The sequence below is a fragment of the Seriola dumerili genome, unplaced genomic scaffold (assembly GCF_002260705.1).
Source record: "Seriola dumerili isolate Sdu_G_001 unplaced genomic scaffold, Sdu_1.0 BDQW01000052.1, whole genome shotgun sequence".
In the NCBI taxonomy this organism is placed as follows: Eukaryota; Metazoa; Chordata; class Actinopteri; order Carangiformes; family Carangidae; genus Seriola; species Seriola dumerili.
In genome coordinates, this window is record NW_019174307.1 from 22,885,922 (window position 1) to 22,903,907 (window position 17,986).

The 17,986-nt window shown below is 41.9% G+C and overlaps 1 protein-coding gene across 1 annotated transcript in view; it reads right to left on the bottom strand.

The window, feature by feature from the left end:
• Positions 1–17,986, bottom strand: part of LOC111218266 (potassium voltage-gated channel subfamily H member 8-like) — a 150,733-nt gene that overhangs the window by 56,861 nt on the left and 75,886 nt on the right. The window contains exons 2-6 of the mRNA XM_022740482.1: positions 15,241–15,474; positions 11,596–11,730; positions 4,058–4,197; positions 1,858–2,140; positions 281–438 (exon numbers count right to left, since the gene is read on the bottom strand). Of these exons, the coding sequence (XP_022596203.1) occupies positions 281–438; positions 1,858–2,140; positions 4,058–4,197; positions 11,596–11,730; positions 15,241–15,474 (950 nt within the window). The remainder of the gene's footprint in view (positions 1–280; positions 439–1,857; positions 2,141–4,057; positions 4,198–11,595; positions 11,731–15,240; positions 15,475–17,986) is intronic.

Sequence of the window (17,986 nt, forward strand, 5' to 3'; positions counted from 1 at the left end):
GTTTGTCTGATGAGCAACAGTTTGGGTGAAATGTTGGTCTAATAAATGCACACGGGAGCCTACGACACTGTGCACTCACTTTCCCTTTTCTCCAAATGTGGCTCATTACCGCCGGTGTGTCAGTGTGGAAAATGAATGCAGCAGACACGAGTGCACGTCCACATGCAAGTGGTGAATTAAGTAGCCTGATTTGTCACACACTTTGTCATCCTGTCGCACTTTGCAGACACACAAACGTGCAGAGACGGACGACACGGTAACACACAGAGAGGAGACTCACCACGCTGACGTTGAAAGCATACAGCAGGTCAAAGGGCAGGGCGGCAATGAGATCGACAAAGAGCCAGGTGGTGACGTAGTGAACGCAGATGGAGCGGGCGTCGTACACTACCTGACCCGACGTGCTCACAAAAGTGGTTCGAAAGTTCAGCAGAATGTCTGCAGAGGACGACAACAACAGTAGAAGCCGACAGTGTTCACTCACTCACTGTCACATGATAATCACACAGCAATGAATCACATGTAGAGCAATGGGTGTTCAACCAGTCACACGCAAGTCACCTTAAAATAACAGGGAAAGACTTGTTTAACACAGACTCGTAACATGCAGAGTGTACATACATGTATGTAGAAGAAATGAATTTGGCCTTTTGGACGTAACGTTTAGAAACACTGACTCTGTTCATATATTTATTTATTGATTAAATGGGAGCTGCTCTTCAGCGACACAGTTCTGGTCATTTTTAGACATTTTAATGTGGAGAAGTTACATATCGTAACTTTAATCTTGATTAATTAGTTAGTCAACGACCAAATGATGGTTTCAGCTTCTGAAATGTTTGAGAATTTGCTGCTGTTGTTTGTCTAATTACAGTAAATTTAATATTTTTGTGTTTTAGACCATTAGACTGTAAAAGCTTTAAAGTGCAAAGTAACTACAAGCAGAGGCAGTTTCAAAACCTCCTGAGAAACACTGAAGGACACTGACATTTGAGGCTCAACGATTAAAAAGCTCTAGTTTTAATTCAAGACACGTCTTCGCTTTAATCAGGATCTATTTCTTGGCTCTCATGTTCGCTCACTGGTTGTTTTCTGACGTTGACGATTGTCTCTCAAATCCTGAATCCTGGAACATCCGTGAACGCTCCAGTCATTTTTTAAAATCTGCAAAAATTGGCAAAAAAAAACAAAACAAAAAAGTCTGTTGTGATGGACAAGAGCCTTTAAGTGAACCACTACTCCGTGTTTCAGGTCTCAATCAGAGTCTTGAGGATGTGGTTAATTCACCAGAAGCAGCGCGCTCACAGACCAGAATGAATAATCGGAGGCCTGATTTCAATCCGCTGCTGTTCGATGAGCGAACGTATTGATAAACAGGTCGGCCTATTAGTTTCTGACAAATGGGATATCGACTGACAGGAGAGGGCTACTTCACTGCGGGTGCCTCGTATAATTTCATTGCAGAAGTTTATCGACGGAGGGCTTGTGTTCGCTCTTTTCCATTAAGGCAAATGGTCCATTGAAGAGTGCTCACGCAAGTTTCCTACAGTTAAATGGACACGACTGGGGACAGAGAGGCCTGTTTTTCTAGGAAATGAGTTCGCAATGAGACATAATGGTGACTTGTGAATGGCTCATATCCTTTCACTGCCGTGTGCGCATCATTAAAAAGTTAGAGAAAACTTCTGTTAGGACTGACGAGCCTCTCAGATCCAGGCCGTCTGACAAATAGATGATTTACAGCCACTGAATCTTGTTCTCATTACTGAACTCAGTGTTAGTGTGAAGTGCTCAGGTGTGTGTCTGAGTGTGTGTTTGTCACGTTGTGGCAGAGGTGAACACACTTCTCTCTCTCACCTAAAATAAACAGGATCTCTACGAGGATGTCGCTGACGCTGGGCGGGCTCCGAGGGGCGGCGCTGCTGCTGCTGCTGCTGCTGCTGCTGCCGCCTTCGTCCCGCCCTCCCACCACCGTGAAACACACGTTGTAGGGCACGGTGACGGCCACGTAGAAGGTCGCCAGCAGAATCAGCCAATCCCAGCCGGCCTTGAAGGTGCCGTAGTGGAGGAGGATGAAGCGAGATTTCTGAATGGCTGCTACTTTGTACTCCGGGATCGGAGGCTTCTCCCCGAACATGTTCTGGATTGAACGACAGGGAGAGAGTCAGCATCACTTCCTCTCTCTCTCTCTCTCTCTCTCTCTTTCTCCCTCAAGCCACACACACACAAACACACACACACACACACACACACACACACACACACAGTAACACACACTTACTGAACCTCTTCATGCTTTCAGGTGAAATTACAGTGTGTATAAAATCTATATAAAATAATTCACAGGTCATTTAGAGTTTTCCACTTGATGTAACGGCGCAGCCATAAAATCTGTCTCGCTCATTTTAAATGTGTTTTACTGCAGAGTTTTAATGAAGCTGCGGAAAAAGCAGATAAAAGATGATGATGTCGAACGTTGTGGAAAAATGTTTTTAGAACTGTGGAGATATTTAAGGAGACGACAGGGAAGTATTAGTGTGTACTCAGTTTAATAGGCACAGCAAGCAAAAACTAAAGCGGTGTAATCCTACAGTCCTGCAGTAAATCCTCCTTCATGAAGGTGCTGATTCCACCGTGTGGTCGTTCTGGAGGCTAAACATTAACTTATTTCAAACTTATTATTTTCTTCTGTGTATCGGTGAAAGCGGGGACACACATGGCCGTATCTAACGACCAATCACAGATCCCCGTTGTGTTAAATCTAAACGGGGCCCCTTTAGGGAGGTGGAGGAGATGTCACTGCACGCTTCTTTAACGCTCTCTAAAGTGACGCACTACACGAATCTACACTCTCCCTATTTGCTCAGAAGCCAATAAAAAGGTCTTTGGGAAAAAGAGGAGTCATTGCAAATCCTCCACCGGTTCAGAAGCTGCACCTCTATAATGCAGCACAGTTCAACAGCACCGTCAACACCATCCAACACCTGAACCAACCAACACCTCTGAAGCAGCTGTCACACAAACGAAGGAGGATCTGTTTCAGGACTTTGGTATTTTTATGAAGAGATCAGAATTTTCTTTTTCACACAGATTTTATCTTGAGGACACTGTGAAGCATTAACAGTGTCTTCTTGCCTCTGAAAAAAGTAATAGAAAGTGAAAACAAAAGAACTGCTCATTTAAAAAAAAAAAGGCTAAAATGTTAAACTACACAATATTTCATATTTTTCACCAATTCTTTTCCAAAATAACCAATTTCCCAGTGTTTGCAAATAAAAACCAAGAACAGATAATCATCCTTAAATATACACAATCCCTCAGTAAACAGCTGCTTAAATCTGCAGCTTGTTTTTAATCACTGACATCAGCGAAATGTCCAGTCGAGCTCTTTTTACCCCAAAGTCAAACAGGAGTGAGCTCACGCCCGACGACCTTCACGCCATCTGTCCGGACGCGCTGCCCACTGTACTGCAGCAGAGCCACAGAGCGGTGACTGCACTGATACCACAACGCTGCGCCGCTGCAGCGACCGCCCCCCCACCCCCCCACCTGTTGCAGTGGAGGTGTGTTGTATCATGTGATAATGAAAATACGATCCAGGCTGAGACGGACTGCAGATCTGGACGCGTTGTTGAAGCAACTTGGGAAACAATTAAAGAAACTTCTGGAAGAACTTTTGATTCCATCTGGATGAAAGAGTCTCTGAAGAACCTGGAGTCTTCGAAAACAGATTGTTTGTTGATGAACAACCTGTACGGGGTTTTTTTATATAGTTTGATTTGTACTATATTTATCCTTCAGAAAAACATGTTCCTACCTCTGTGACTTGAATCTAGTCATCAGTGCAAAAGTCTCAGACGTAAAAAATAATGATTACACGAGCTGCACAAACTGGGGCTATTCTGGCATGCAGTGCATCCTCTGGCAACCGAACAACTTATTACTGCAGAGATATGAGATGAAACATAATGAACCTCTTTGGTTCCTGACCACAACAGTTACTCCAAACTTTTCAAGGAAGTGGATTCAACTGAACGAAAAAAACATAGAAACTCACATTGTTGATCTTGAGCTTGCTCTTGTCTTGTTTCTGTAGATGTCCCGACAGGTGATAGAGCACGGCTCGGCTGCGGCGCCGGTTGGCGTTGAAGCCTGGGGGACGAGTTACCTGATGCACCTCCAGACCCGTCTCCTCATCTGTGGAGGAGATTGAGACATGATTGATTAGTATTCAATCCAAGAACACAGGCTTCTCTTAAAGCTCCATGTTTTCTTCTTCTTCTGTGTTTTATTTGAAGTGTTTGATTCATAAGAAGATATATTTAAAACCATCTCAGTGTAGTTTTACATCTCCTCTCTCAGGCTTCTCTCTGCAGCTCTAGTAACAACAGGTCGGTGAGCCAATCAGAAGAGAGGAGGCTCTGAGCCTCTCTTCTGATTGGCTGACTGTTTTCTGAGTGATCCAATAAAAATATAGCAGATTTCAGGTAAAAACTAAGAGAAACCAAATCCTGCAAGGTTTGGATGGTGGGTCCAGGTGGGCGGGGCTTGGTGACTGCTTTGTTGTGACATCACAAAGTTCCAGAAGTCCTGACGGCTGGTTTTAAGGCTCAGTTTCTGAATACAGGCTGTGTGCATTTCTCTGTGGACTGAGGCTTTGATACTTTCACAGTATTAATATAGAAGCTAGAGCTGATCTATAATCACACTACACATGGACACAGACCTTTACACTGGAGCAGCTTTAACCTGCAGATAGAGATTAGACAGGTGTCTTTTAAAAGGACCACGTCTGACCTCATGAAGCTCAAGTCAGACCAAGCTAACTAAGCAAACTAAAGAAGCTTCTCTCTTTGTTCGCTTCCAGTTTTTAGAGTTGAATTCTCTATCAGTTAGATCACAGCTCCTCAGCGCCAGATGCTGCAGTTTTTGTGTAAATATTTGATATGATATTGATCTGCTGTCGGCCTTTGTGGCTCTTTATTGACTAAACATGTTCTTAAGGTGTTTTTAAGGTAGAATTTGATGATCTATTTGAGTAATTGTCATGCAGGTAAAAGAATGTCAGCTGATCTCCCAGCAGCCTAAATCGGTAGATTGTTTTCTGTGGAGCCGTCGTCCAGACACAAAAGCTTCCCTTGTTCTGTCCATTTCCACATTACATTTCCCATTGTGCTTCTTCCTGCCTCTGCCCATAACATGATGTCATGTTTGGCAAACACCCTCCATTGTAAATCAAATGTGTTTCATTTGTAGCCAGCAGATTTCATTTGTTCGGAATATTTATGGACAGATTTAAAACTGCACAAAGATGCAGATGTGTCTGTCTCTCTGTCTATTCTCAGGTTCATCACGACCAACAGACGTGTGGCATAAACGAGGTGCATGTTTTCCTTTCTGAGGACGGCGACGCTGGTCGCGTCGCACAGCGACTCTGAATGTTCAAAGACGGATTTTCTTCTGGGAAGTTTTAAAACGGGAGAAGCCAGACAGCGGCGGTGAAGATAAAGGTTTGTCTGCTGAGTCACATCGGAGCAGAGTATTATGAGATGAAAGAAAAGTTAGAGGGTAGATTCAAGGTCAGTGGGGGCTGATGGGATAATTTTACAGTTGGTAAACAGAAATTCCAGGTAGAATTTGTTGGCTGCATCCTCGAGGATGACTCATGCTGCTCAGATTACTAAGAATACAATCAGAAACGTCCCCAAACACCAGCTTCTCTGCTCATCTTAAAAAAAAAAAAATCAATGTGGCTTTTGCTGCATTACTAATAACCCACTGGTTCTCACTCGGGACTGAGCCTCACTGACCTGTTTCAATGGGAAACATGAGACATTAAAGGGCGGGTTCACAGTGTGTCTGAACACTGAAACGGGTTTGTGCAAAAAAGCTTCCACAGTTGAAATGAAACAAATCAAATGGATATCTTCCAAAGTTTCCATCTGAAGCTCAACAGGGAAACACAGTCTGGGGAAAAACAAAGATTAACTGTACTGAAGAACCACAGCTACTGCTTACTGCTTTAAATTCATGAAATAAAATTAAAAAAAACATTTGAAGAAAGGTTAATTTTTTTAAAGTCAGTGCTTGTATTTCCTCTTTTTCACTTTAACAATCTGCTACATCTGGAATTTCCCCCCTAAATGTTTTTGCATAAAACTACATTTCTGTGCAAAATGATGATTTTCAAACATGGATTTTTGTCCCCCAATCTCTCAATAAAGACACAAATAAATAAAGACGCAAATAAATAAAGTCACGTTGCTTTAGAGCTAAATTATCCTCGTTGCTTGTAAGCACACAAACACAAAACTTTGTGCTGGTGTTGTGAAGCCGTTGTGTTTTCTTCCGGATTGATTTGGTGGCACCTGGATATCAAAGCTCTTTGAAACAGCTTCAGCCTGAGATATTCTTCTGTTACCTCTGTTTATACCTATGGTATAATATACTACTAGTATATGGATACTGTGCTGTGTGATTCAGTCGCCCTTCTTGTTCTCTTTCATGACTTTGGAAAGCTTGTTTGTCTGGAGGTGCGGTCTACAGACGGGCTCCTGATGTAAGAATGACGGATACTGTAACGTCTTTATTCTCTCGACTGGAAGCAGCTCTCATCTTAAATGTTAATAATAAACTATTGATTGCATATTTATGGCACCAGCTGGCCTCATTTAACCGTCTCCTAGAAGAGAGTGGGCTTGGTGTGGGCCGGGGTCACTTAGCTTAAGGCTGGCGTCCTTTGCTTGTTAATAAAAGATGGCAGAGCATATGGACCCTGAGAAACCTGCATTTAAACCCCAGGCTTTTGAATATCTCAGGAACAACTTTGCTTCGCAGCAGTGCCGATAGTCTGGTAACTGTTTCAGTATACATGTGTGTGAGGGGCGGGGAGGTCTGATACCAGGGCTACAGGTGAAGGAGAGGCCAGTCTTCCTCAGCATGTTTATGGAGTTGCCTCTAACACTTTCTGTAACTGTGCGAAAACCGACAATTTGACAATTACACCCACTTCATGCCATGATCCACCAGCTGCATGGCTTCTCTTTTTTACAAGCTTTCTTTTTCTGTCTTAATTACACAACCATCTGTCTCACTTTTCATCTGGACAAGTGAATGCACCATCAGGTCGTCCAGAAGCTCGTGCCGTTTTTTTTGGCCAATTTTCTTGAAATTCGGGTAAAATTTGAAATTCATCGCGGCTGTTTGGACTTGCTTTTGTCTGACTAGTTCATTTTGAGCAAACTGACACCTTAAAGCAGTGGTTCCCAACCTTTGGTCCGGAGCCCACTGGTATAAAAGTTATTACAAGTGGGCCGACAAATCATTTGCAAAATAGCACTAATATAAAATAGTAATAGTAATTATAAAAAAATATAAATAATGTTTTTAAATGTTCTAAAGCAAAATTATCTTTAAAAACATTAAAAATGTTCATTGTCTTTCTTGGGGGAGGGGCTTAAGACCTATCAATGTGATAAGCCTATTGATTAATGGAGTCAGACACTGCCAAGATGGAAACGGTGGAGCAGCTCACTCTGAGCTTCAGAAATCTGTAGGTGAGGTCACAGAGTCTACGTCCATCTTGCACTTACAGTCTATGGTTTGGACCTGCTTTTGCCTGACTGGTCCATTTTAAACAAATAGTAAAGACGTTAATCTAAGGAAAGGTCCAGCTCATAATAAATGGTGAATTGTTCTTTTTATATTCTTTTGAACAGCTGAAATGAAGAAGCTATCACATGTTAATCTTCAGACAGTCAGGCTAGCTGCTTCCCCTTATTTCCAGTCTTAATGCTAAGCTAACTGCCTGAGCTTGGTATTGATCTTCTCGTCCAACTGAGAAGATCAGTCTGTGCAAAAGAGCGGATCTACGGCTTTAAGGGAGACGTGAACTCACACTGAGATAACGTCAGTGTGACTCCTGCAGACGCGGGAAGCTGCTGAGGTTTCCGGGACGTTGTTACGGCTGGAAATGGAAACTCATGTGTATCGAAGGATTCTGTGCATTTCCGCCTTTGAATGCTCGGCATACATTCACTGTTGCAGACTGGGAGGATGAAATGTAAAGAGAGCGATGGTGTCTTCATGCCTCGGGCTGGACTCTTCCTCTCATGCTGAGACTACTGATAGCTTTCAGAATATACAGTGTGTTCTCTGGGGGAGCCTGTGTGCGCTAGTGGGAAAGTGGGCTGGCTATACATGTTCAATTATTAACACAGTCAATTAACACAGTGTGCATACGTATGTGTGTGAGCTTGTTGTAGTTGTGCACACCATGTGTGTCAGTGCAGATCTTTGTATATTGAGCACAATCTAGCAGTCAGAGACTATTTCTTTGATTTTCCTGCTTCTTCCTGTCCTCGCTCCCCTTTCATGTCGCTAACCTCTGCGGCTGCGTTTTGTAAAGTCACATCACGCTGAGCTAAGAGCCAGAAGTGAGCAGCTCAGCCAGTCAGCAGGTAAATGTTTGTGCCAACTCATCACATCGTAAATGTCAAAATCTTCCCTTCGTTTGCTTGTTGTTCGTCACTTTTTCCATCTTTCATTTCCTTCTCACATCCCAAAAAGGAGCTTACGGTGACTTAGCTGCAATCAGAGTGTAAACAGTTATAGTTGTGTCGCAGTGATGAATCAGAAAATAGAAAACCATTTGAATCCTCTCTTGTCTCTCTCGTCTTTTCCTTTCCGTCTGTTTCACTGTTTGTCCCCCGTCGTGTGCACGGCACTCCAAATTTGGGAGCTTGAATTTAAAATGTAATAACTCATGCGGTGTGTAAAACACAGCTGGAGTGTATGAAAGCAGGCTTCAATCATTTCTGCAGTAAGGCAATAAGATATTCAGCCAAATGAGAGAGCCTGGGCAAGTGGGAGAAAATTGGGTAAGTGGTTTCAAGCAGGTGCTCTTTCCCACCAGGAAGCACTGCAGACAGCGGCTCTGAAAGCCAATCTAAAAAAAAATAAAAAACTTAAATTTTAAACACCGCACTTCATCTTAAGAGTCTTGATTACTCTGAACCTCACCCTCCTTCTCCACAGGGCTGGTACTCAACTCAGTGAGGATTTGGAAGTTTAAAATTAAGATTTGAATGTTTGTAATGTTTGCAGAATTACAAAATATTGACTGCACAGTCCCCTCAACACATAAATGCTCTTTAGGCTTTGCAGGGCTGGGATATTTGCATGCTGGGATATTTCATGCCGTTTTCACAATGGGCCAGAGAAACAAACAGCTCTGGGTGGGAACTGATGCAGGATCAATCAATAATGTGAAACAGATTCACAAGCTAAATATGTTTTTATTGGTCAGATTTCCTGTTCCTGTTGGTGAAATGACTTTTAGGCCGCAGGCGAAAAGCAACTAATCTGACTCAGCTCACTGCTTTAAACCTACAGATGCAGAATCCTGCTGAGTTACAGTTTACAACAGAGCTGAGAGCAGCACTGGTCAATATCACTAAAATATTAAGTAACTATTTTTAGCCAAAGCCCAAGAAGAATGAAGCCAATTAATGTCAAACACAGAAATGTTTGACTAATTAAACCGTAATGAAAAGATCCATATTTAACAACCGGCTGCAACAAAACTCAGTAAACTCCTCATTAATGAGATTCCATTCTTCTTCGTTCTGCTTTAAAAATGGTTCTATTAAAAGCTTCTATTGGATTTATTTTTTCCTCGTTAAAAACTTTTTGCAGTGTGTTTGTCTCCTGCCAAGCTTCTGTTTATTAACTTTTTTATCAATTTTTTATTCTAATGTAACAACACTATGATTATGTTGCATTTAGCGACAAAAACAACTTGGTTAAAACGTTGTTGTTGTCATGGTTACAATAATAACCACAGGGTTAAAGGAGCTATTTGTAAGTTTTTGCTATTGCTACATAGCTAACGTTTTTAGCATTAACAGCTGTTTACTCACTAGTCTAGAAGAAATGTTGAGAGTTTAGCATCAAACTTCATTCCTTTACTCAGCAACATCTGTCTCCAGAGGTGGAAAGCAACAGCAGTGTTAACTCTTGTTGCTATCACGTCTTTTCTACTACTGAAGTTAGCACGCTAACCAGCTAGCCCCGACTCGTCTCGTCACTGTCTGATAGCGACTCACCTCCTACATTCAATCCGTTTTGTTTGCCTCTAATTAACTCAAAAAATGCTGCACGATAATTTCAACTGTGACCCCCCCCCCCCCCCCCCAGTATCTACCTTATCACATTTCATTCTGGCGAGCCGTGTGTCATCTCTGACAGGATGTTTATGGTTTGCCCTGTGCATTTCATTAGAGGCAGTCATTAATATCAAAGTAATATTCAAATTGACAGACACTTATTTAATCAGGGTGAGATTTACACGAGGGAAACGACGACGCGCGGATGAAAAGAAAGCAATTAAAGTTATTAATTGATGCGTAATTGTTTATTTGAAATTGCAGTAGCTGCCATGGCACTTCACAGCTGAGAGGCGAACTGCCGTCCCCAGTGGTGAAAGGTAATCATGATGATGTTCAAACTAAACTGTAAAGATGGCAGAGTTTTATTTGAATCAGCCATCATAAAACATGAAAACCACAACAGCCTCCAGAATGTAGCACTGCTGACATAATGGAGATATAAACATGCTGCGACTTCTTTGTTGTAAAGAGCATTTGAATTAGTTTAGAGCGAGAATATTTTATCACTTATTTATTTCATTTTTATTTTTTTTTTTAAATGACTTCAGTTATTTTAGATTTCATGTATTTTTAGACGAGCGTATGTTCAGGTTCCTCTGCTGAAGCTCGGCTAGTTTCTGTTCCACTAGCTCGTCACTCGTGGACTCGCCTCTTCTGTCGAGCCATGACACAAAGCCCGTGAACACCCAGGGCTTATGGGAAACGGTGTTTGTTGTCATGACCCAGACTTGCTTTTTTCCCAAGTTCCCAGGTACAAAGTCAAAGGCTGAATCTGAATGTCCACCGTCTGAACCTGCAGACGTATCCCTGGCAGACGCTTGTCAGTGATGCGTTCACTGTCATCACATCAAGTCTGTGAAGGAGCTGGAGTGTGTGGTGATGAAAAACCATGTAAACAATAGTAAAAAAGTGTTTTTTTTTTTGGTGGTGTACCAAATGCAATAACTTTGTTGAACTTGTGAGCATCATTCACCCTGGAATCAGGTTCATTACAGTCGTTTGGACTGTGCATGATGTGAGTTACAATGATGATGACCAGCGTTTGAAGCCAAAGGCTCATTTCCACATTAGTGGTAAAGATTATTATCATTATTATCTAAATTATTCAGCCTGTTCAAATTCTGTATTTATGATATGAAGATTTACTACCATCAATAAATTTATAAAACATAAATGGAAAAGGCAGATGTCGTCAATATAAATATGGTACATTATTCATGTATTTGTTCATTTTAACGACCCATCCATTGCTATGGCTTAGCAGAGAGTTTGCATGAGGATTGTGGATTTGGACTTCCTGGCAAGTCTGTTACGTCTGCAAGTGCACTGGAGTCTGGACGTGTCTCAGGAGCCTGAGGACAAGTCTGAGTCGTCTTTTACCATCCCTCAGCAGAACTGTCAGCAGCTGTTACTCATACAAACTCACCTGTGTCAGGTCCTTGCTCCGGATCCTGGTCCTTCTTCTTGTCGGTGATGTCTTTATGGGACACGAGGAAGAGAACCACCTCACCCTTTTCATTCTTAATGGGTACAATGTCCAAAAGACACCAGAACTGCGTCCCTGCAGAGAACACAAATGCAAACATGGACAGTCAGTGCGTAGTTTCCACCATCCTGGTGTTACTGCGTCGAGGTTGTTATTCAAGGTTTTTTCTCTTACTGAAAGAAAACCTCATGGAACTAGAATCACCTCCTCACGGTTGTATCCCTCCGCCATCCAGCCAAGTTACAGGAAATATAGTCACAGTCTCTCCTTCCTGAGTTACAGTGTTGAATAATGGCCAGAAGTGTTTTTACAGAACATTATGATGTCGCAGTGAAGTTGACCTTTGTCCTTTTGGGTATAAAATGTCTCACTTCATTTTATCCTTAAAGACATTTGAGTTAAATTGTGTCATAATTAGCGGATGAATTCGTGAGTTATGGCCAAAAACGTGATTTGTGAGGTCACAGTGACCTTAACCTTTGACCTTTGACCACCAAATTCGAATCAGTTCATCCTTGAGTCAAAGTGAATGTCTTTGCCAAATTTGAAGAAATTCCCTCGAGGTGTTAGTGAGATATTGCGTTCAGAAGAATGGGACAAACAACCCAAACAGAACAGATCAGAGTAAACATGTTTTTTGTGATTAGGGATTTTAATAGTTTTTGAAAACAACGGAGGAATAAGATATATTAAACTTCGGCTAGAGAGACAATACTTCATTAGCAGAGCTGATTCATTGTTGTTTTGGTTTTCTAACAAGAGAAACACCAACTTTTTAATATCGTTTAAATAAACTTATCAAACAGAACGACCCCCTGCTGGCTGCTACATAGATGCATGAAATCAGGCTAAAAACAAGCTGTTTTGGTTTCCTGTTACTCGCCTGTGATCTCTGACTCTACATTTGGTACACTGCATACTGTTTCCTGCAGCTAATTCCCAACAGGGGATCATGTATGTACATAATGCATTTAAAGAAGCGGGAGGATTACCTCAATAAAAACATCAGCCATATTGCGGCTGGATTTGTCCCCGTTTGACTGGAACACGACGGTAAACAATAGTGGTCGAGGCGACAGCGTGTACCGTCTTCTGTTCCGCCTCTCCATGTATAACTATGAGCGAGGTACGAGGATAAAGGATGAAAGGCTGTCGTGAATATATATTGATTATTATTAATTAATCAGAGCACAGAGTTATTACTCAAAGAGGGTTATTAGGGGGGTTAATCTGATTAAGTAACATAGCTGGTGATTAATAAGAGATAAAATACAAGCCCTGCACACACACGGGTAACAAGTAACATGCTAACACCAACATGACCAATTTTGATTGGGAACCAATATCACAGAGAAAAATGAAAGCAATAGAGAGAGCAGGACTCAAAAATGTGATTTATCAGGCAAGTTCTGATTTCTAATTGGATAGATGGACACTTATTTGTGACGGACATCAGAGATAATGATATCTCCGCGAAGTGTAACTCACACCTGATCATATCAATACGTGTTTCATGTCTGAGCGTTAACGTTTGACTGAGTTATGACTCTGAGAAGTAGAAGTTAAATTACCTTCCAGCAGAGGGAATATTTAATTCCCCGCCTCCTCCTGTAAAGTCCAAATGGGTCTTTAGTCTTATTTTAATTTGTCTCGTTTTTTGACAAGGAATTTTTTTAGCAAATGTTTTTCTTTATATGTATTTCTTTCATTTTTATATATGTATATATGTTTTTATACAGGTGTATATTTAAGTGTGGTGTTTGCTGTGTTTAAAGTATGCACAACTTTTCTTAGAAAAACAAATAAGATGTCACCAATATTTCACTGTAAAGTTTAATATTTACAGTTTCTTTCATATAATATTTACAAATGAAAACTTTAAACTGATATTTCACTCAGGATATTTCCAGTTATGTTGCAATTATCCAAATGCACACCATATAAAAAAGTACAGTCAGAAGTGAATGTGCTTTGTTTGCATTTTTACTCACTTTAATAACCAAACATTACTCAGTACTTTTTATTTTTATTTATTCCCCGTCGTTCCTGTGTGTTTAGTGGCTGGTGATTAAAAAGGGTTACTGGAAAATGTATTATATTGTACATTCACATCAGAACGCAGTTGAATGAATATATTATGAGTGTGTACTCGGTGGATAAAATGCAGTGTTCAAACTGCGCCCTGGGCTCTTTAGTGAGAGAGCTGTGGTGATCTGAGTGAGGCGACTGGTTATGAATGTGTTTATTCTTCTCCTTGCTCCCCTGGAGAACTGTTTAAATGCTAATGCGGAGCTCATGTAGAGCTGATAAAGGCATGAAACACTTGTAATTTGTAATTTGTGTGTGTTTGTTTCTGTAACCCTCTGTTGCTCTCTGTACAGGCTTATATCTCAGAGGAGCAGACGTGTCCACGTCTCTGCGTCCGTCTTCACACAGGATGTGACTGTCACTCTGGACCGAGCATTCGCCTCTTTTTACCTCCTCGCTCATCTTTCATCCCTTTCATCGTTAATTATTAATAAATCAAAGGCGTGATTAATACAGAGAGGATGACTCTTCTCTTCTTCTCTTCTTCTTTCACAGCCCTCCGTCAAGATTTCTCACATTCCCGTTTCCCAGTTGCTCTTTTTCTCTGGTTTTCACACTTCACACGGCGTCTCATCTCTTCCCTCGGCTCACTCTGAAGCTCTGACGATCCACAGGAAGTGAACAGCGTCCGGACTCTCATCAAACTGAAAGCGTTCGTATGAAATTGTATGGATTTTCTTCCATTTAAAACCACTGCCTGGCTGACTGTTGACTGCTGAGGCATTGTGGCACAGAGGGTGAGGTAGCCATTGTAAGATAAAAGCTCCTTCAAATTTGCATATAAATGTCCTCTAACACATGCATGGCTCATGAAGTACTTCAGACATCCATTCTCTCGGTGCACACAGAGTTACATGTGCAGTACATATTAAGTATATTCTATGTTTATTCTTTAAGTCATATGTGAATTTGTTTTATTACCTTTTTTTTTTACCTCTGGGCAGATCACATATTTTATGGATTTAAGTATTAAATACCGACTCAGTAGGTGTCCACACTTTTGTACCGAAGAACTACCGTATTCCTGCGCACACGTGCACTTACTGTGAGCTCTCTTTATTATGTTTGAGGCCTGAATACAATCAGCAGAAGTAAAAAGCTAATGTTAAACCAACTGCTCCTCGGTCACATGACTTCAGCGTCACCACCACTAAACTTCAACTTCCCCTTGATTTAGCTCTGACTTCTTCTACAAAAGCCTTCCCTCTTACAAAGTCTGGACAGGTGAGTGGATCGGTTTTCATGTTCAACCTCTGTAGTCTCATTGAGACTCCTGTTAGCGACTCAGGACCGCCGTATTTAATGTCGGAGAATAAAACGTAAAAAAGTCTTGAGCTCATCTTAACGAGGGAACTGGAAGACCAGGTTTTAGGACTCGGCACTCAGCACTTTGCACTCTTTGCAGTTTTCAGCCAACGTTAGCTCACACACACACACACACACACACACACACACACACACACACACACACACACACACACACAGGTGATTTCTCACCTTCCTTCTTGTAAAAGACCAACTCGGTCTTGAACTCCTTCCTCTCATCGAGGGCTCCTTGGATCTGGGCCGTCAGCCGGTCGCTTGTGTCCGGGCCGTACAGGAAGTGACACGCGCAGCTCTTCTGCATGAGCTCTGCGCGGGCGTAGCCGGTGAGCTCGCAGAAACCGTCGGAGCAGTAAACGATGGGGTAGAGTGACTGCACCTGGGCGTTTCCCAGGACAAAGTTGCTGTCTGTAAGAGAGAGAGAGAGAGGAAAGAGTGATCAACATGACGGTGAGAGGAGAAGTTGATTTCACTTGAGAATTCAGATCCATTACATCTGATGTAGGACTTGACCCACACCTGTATAAGCTGGTGGACATTCAACATCATCTGATATGTTAAATATGAAGCGCTGACAAAACAGTTTGATGCAAGTACTGTTAAAGGTCCTTTGTTTTATTTAAAGTGTTGATCCATCAGAAGATATAAAAACCATCTCAGTGTAGTTTTACATCTCCTCTCTCAGGCTTCTCTCTGGAGCTCTAGTAACAACAGGTCGGTGAGCCAATCAGAAGAGAGGAGGCTCTGAGCCTCTCTTCTGTTTGGCTGACTGTTTTCTGACTGATCCAATAAAAAATACAGCAGATTTCAGGTAAAAACACTCAGAGAAACCAAATCCTGCAAGGTTTGGATGGTGGGTCCAGGTGGGCGGGGCTTGGTGACTGCTTTGTTGTGACATCACAAAGTTCCAGAAGTCCTGACGGCTGGTTTTAAGGCTCAGTTTCTGAATACAGGCTGTGTGCATTTCTCTGTGGACTGAGGCTTTGATACTTTCACAGTATTAATATAGAAGCTAGAGCTGATCTATAATCACACTACACATGGACACAGACCTTTACACTGTAGGAGACCTTTAATGTTATCATGTTATTTCTATTTCTTGTCAAAGTATCATGAATTTTTATTGAGAATTGTATTTTACTTTTTTAAATGTTGCAGAGACTTTAACAGTCCAGCCAAGAGAAAAGCTCCAAGGATAACACTGAAAACTTCAGACATTTTAAATTTGCACAGTATCTCCAGTATCTGCAGCGTGTAAACAAAGTGTAAACACTCAAAGCAAGAGTCACACAATGCTTTGTAAGGATTCAACATTCCTCAAAGAGAAAACACAGAGTTCATTTCTATCGAAATATTCAAACTGACGCACATGAAAGCGGCTTGATCGTGAGAGAGGAGCCGGACCGCTGGAGGCACAGCTGCTGGTTTCCAGAGCGAGGAAGCCCGGCAGATCAGTAACAAGAATTGATCGGGAGAAGTAAACACTGCCAAGAGTCCATCACAAAACCTTATGAGGTTTCATTAATTGATTTGGCCAATAGCACATCCGCCCCTCCCTCCAGTAACAATCTTGTGCAGAGGCGGGAACATGCCTGGCGTGATCCTCTGTTTACTTGCTTTACAAACACAGCTCCACTCTGAGACTGTTGATCAGTGATCAGCAGAAGACAGATGTGTGTGTGTGTGTGTGTGTGTGTGTGTGTGTGTGTGTGTGTGTGTGTGTGTGCATGCGTAAATACCAAGTGGAAAATTTTGCCAGTGCATTTTCAGTTAATGGCCCCGGGCATGTAGATGGGGGAACAGTCTAAAATGGACTATTTATCACTCGGCACTCTGGCGTTCTCATTGATTCATCAATTCTGAGAGCCCCCGAGACCCCCGCATTAAATATTTTATGGCCTAACGATGATGTGTGAAGTGTGAAGTGTGTGTGTGTGTGTGTTGTTTCATCGCCTGTGTTGCTTGGAGCTCTTTCGAGAGACAGTTTGAAACGAAGAGTCGAGACAAGGAACTGATCAAACCAGCGAGAAAAAGGAACATAAAGAGGGGAGGAGCCATGTTTCAGTGACTTAACACGTGGTCATTCCTCAGATTAGCAGCAGAACGATCCTTCTCATTAGCTAATTGCTCCCTCGTCTGACACGCTCACACACTTCCTCTCTCGTTTAATCCTCTCCGGGAGTGACAGCAGAGATATCAGGTGATGCCAAATAACAGAGGTGAAGACCACCTTCCTCAAAATCCCCACAGTCCGCCTCTCTCGCTTCCTCTCTCATCCCGTGGGATTCGGCCCTGATGTCATCCAGTGCTCTGAGCTTGGATACGCTACCAGGAACGAGGCGCGAGGCTCAGGGGCCGAGAGGCGACCGGCAGTAATTACACAACAACGAGTAATATGCTGCCAAACCGAGTTAACAATTACAAATACTACAAACTTTGTCTGCAGTGGAGAGAGCCGTGATTCGCTCCAGCTCCAGCAGATTTTATACTTTCATATCAATGTTTTCTTCTTTTTTTATATAATTGGCAGGAAAGGATGGGTCTGGAATAATGCATTATTTTTCAGACTGTCAACAAATCCCATGAAAAGAGCAAAAAAAATAAAAAATACATTAATCAGACTCTCAAAACTGTCTGACTTTTCTACCCTCTCTGTGGCAGAGCTACTTTATTATACAGAGGATGTAAATTTTTAAAGACATCCCATATACTATTATTGATTGTGTCAACACAGCACTGACACGATACTGAGTCAACTTTGCTCTGCAGTTACAAGTCAAGAAACTTTATTTATCCCCAGGGGGAAATCTGAAGGGCACATACAGTAGACGTTAAAAAACACACAAATACACAAAAAAAGACAAACTGTGCACATTAAGAAAAACAATAATGACACGAAGAAACAAACAAAACAATCAAC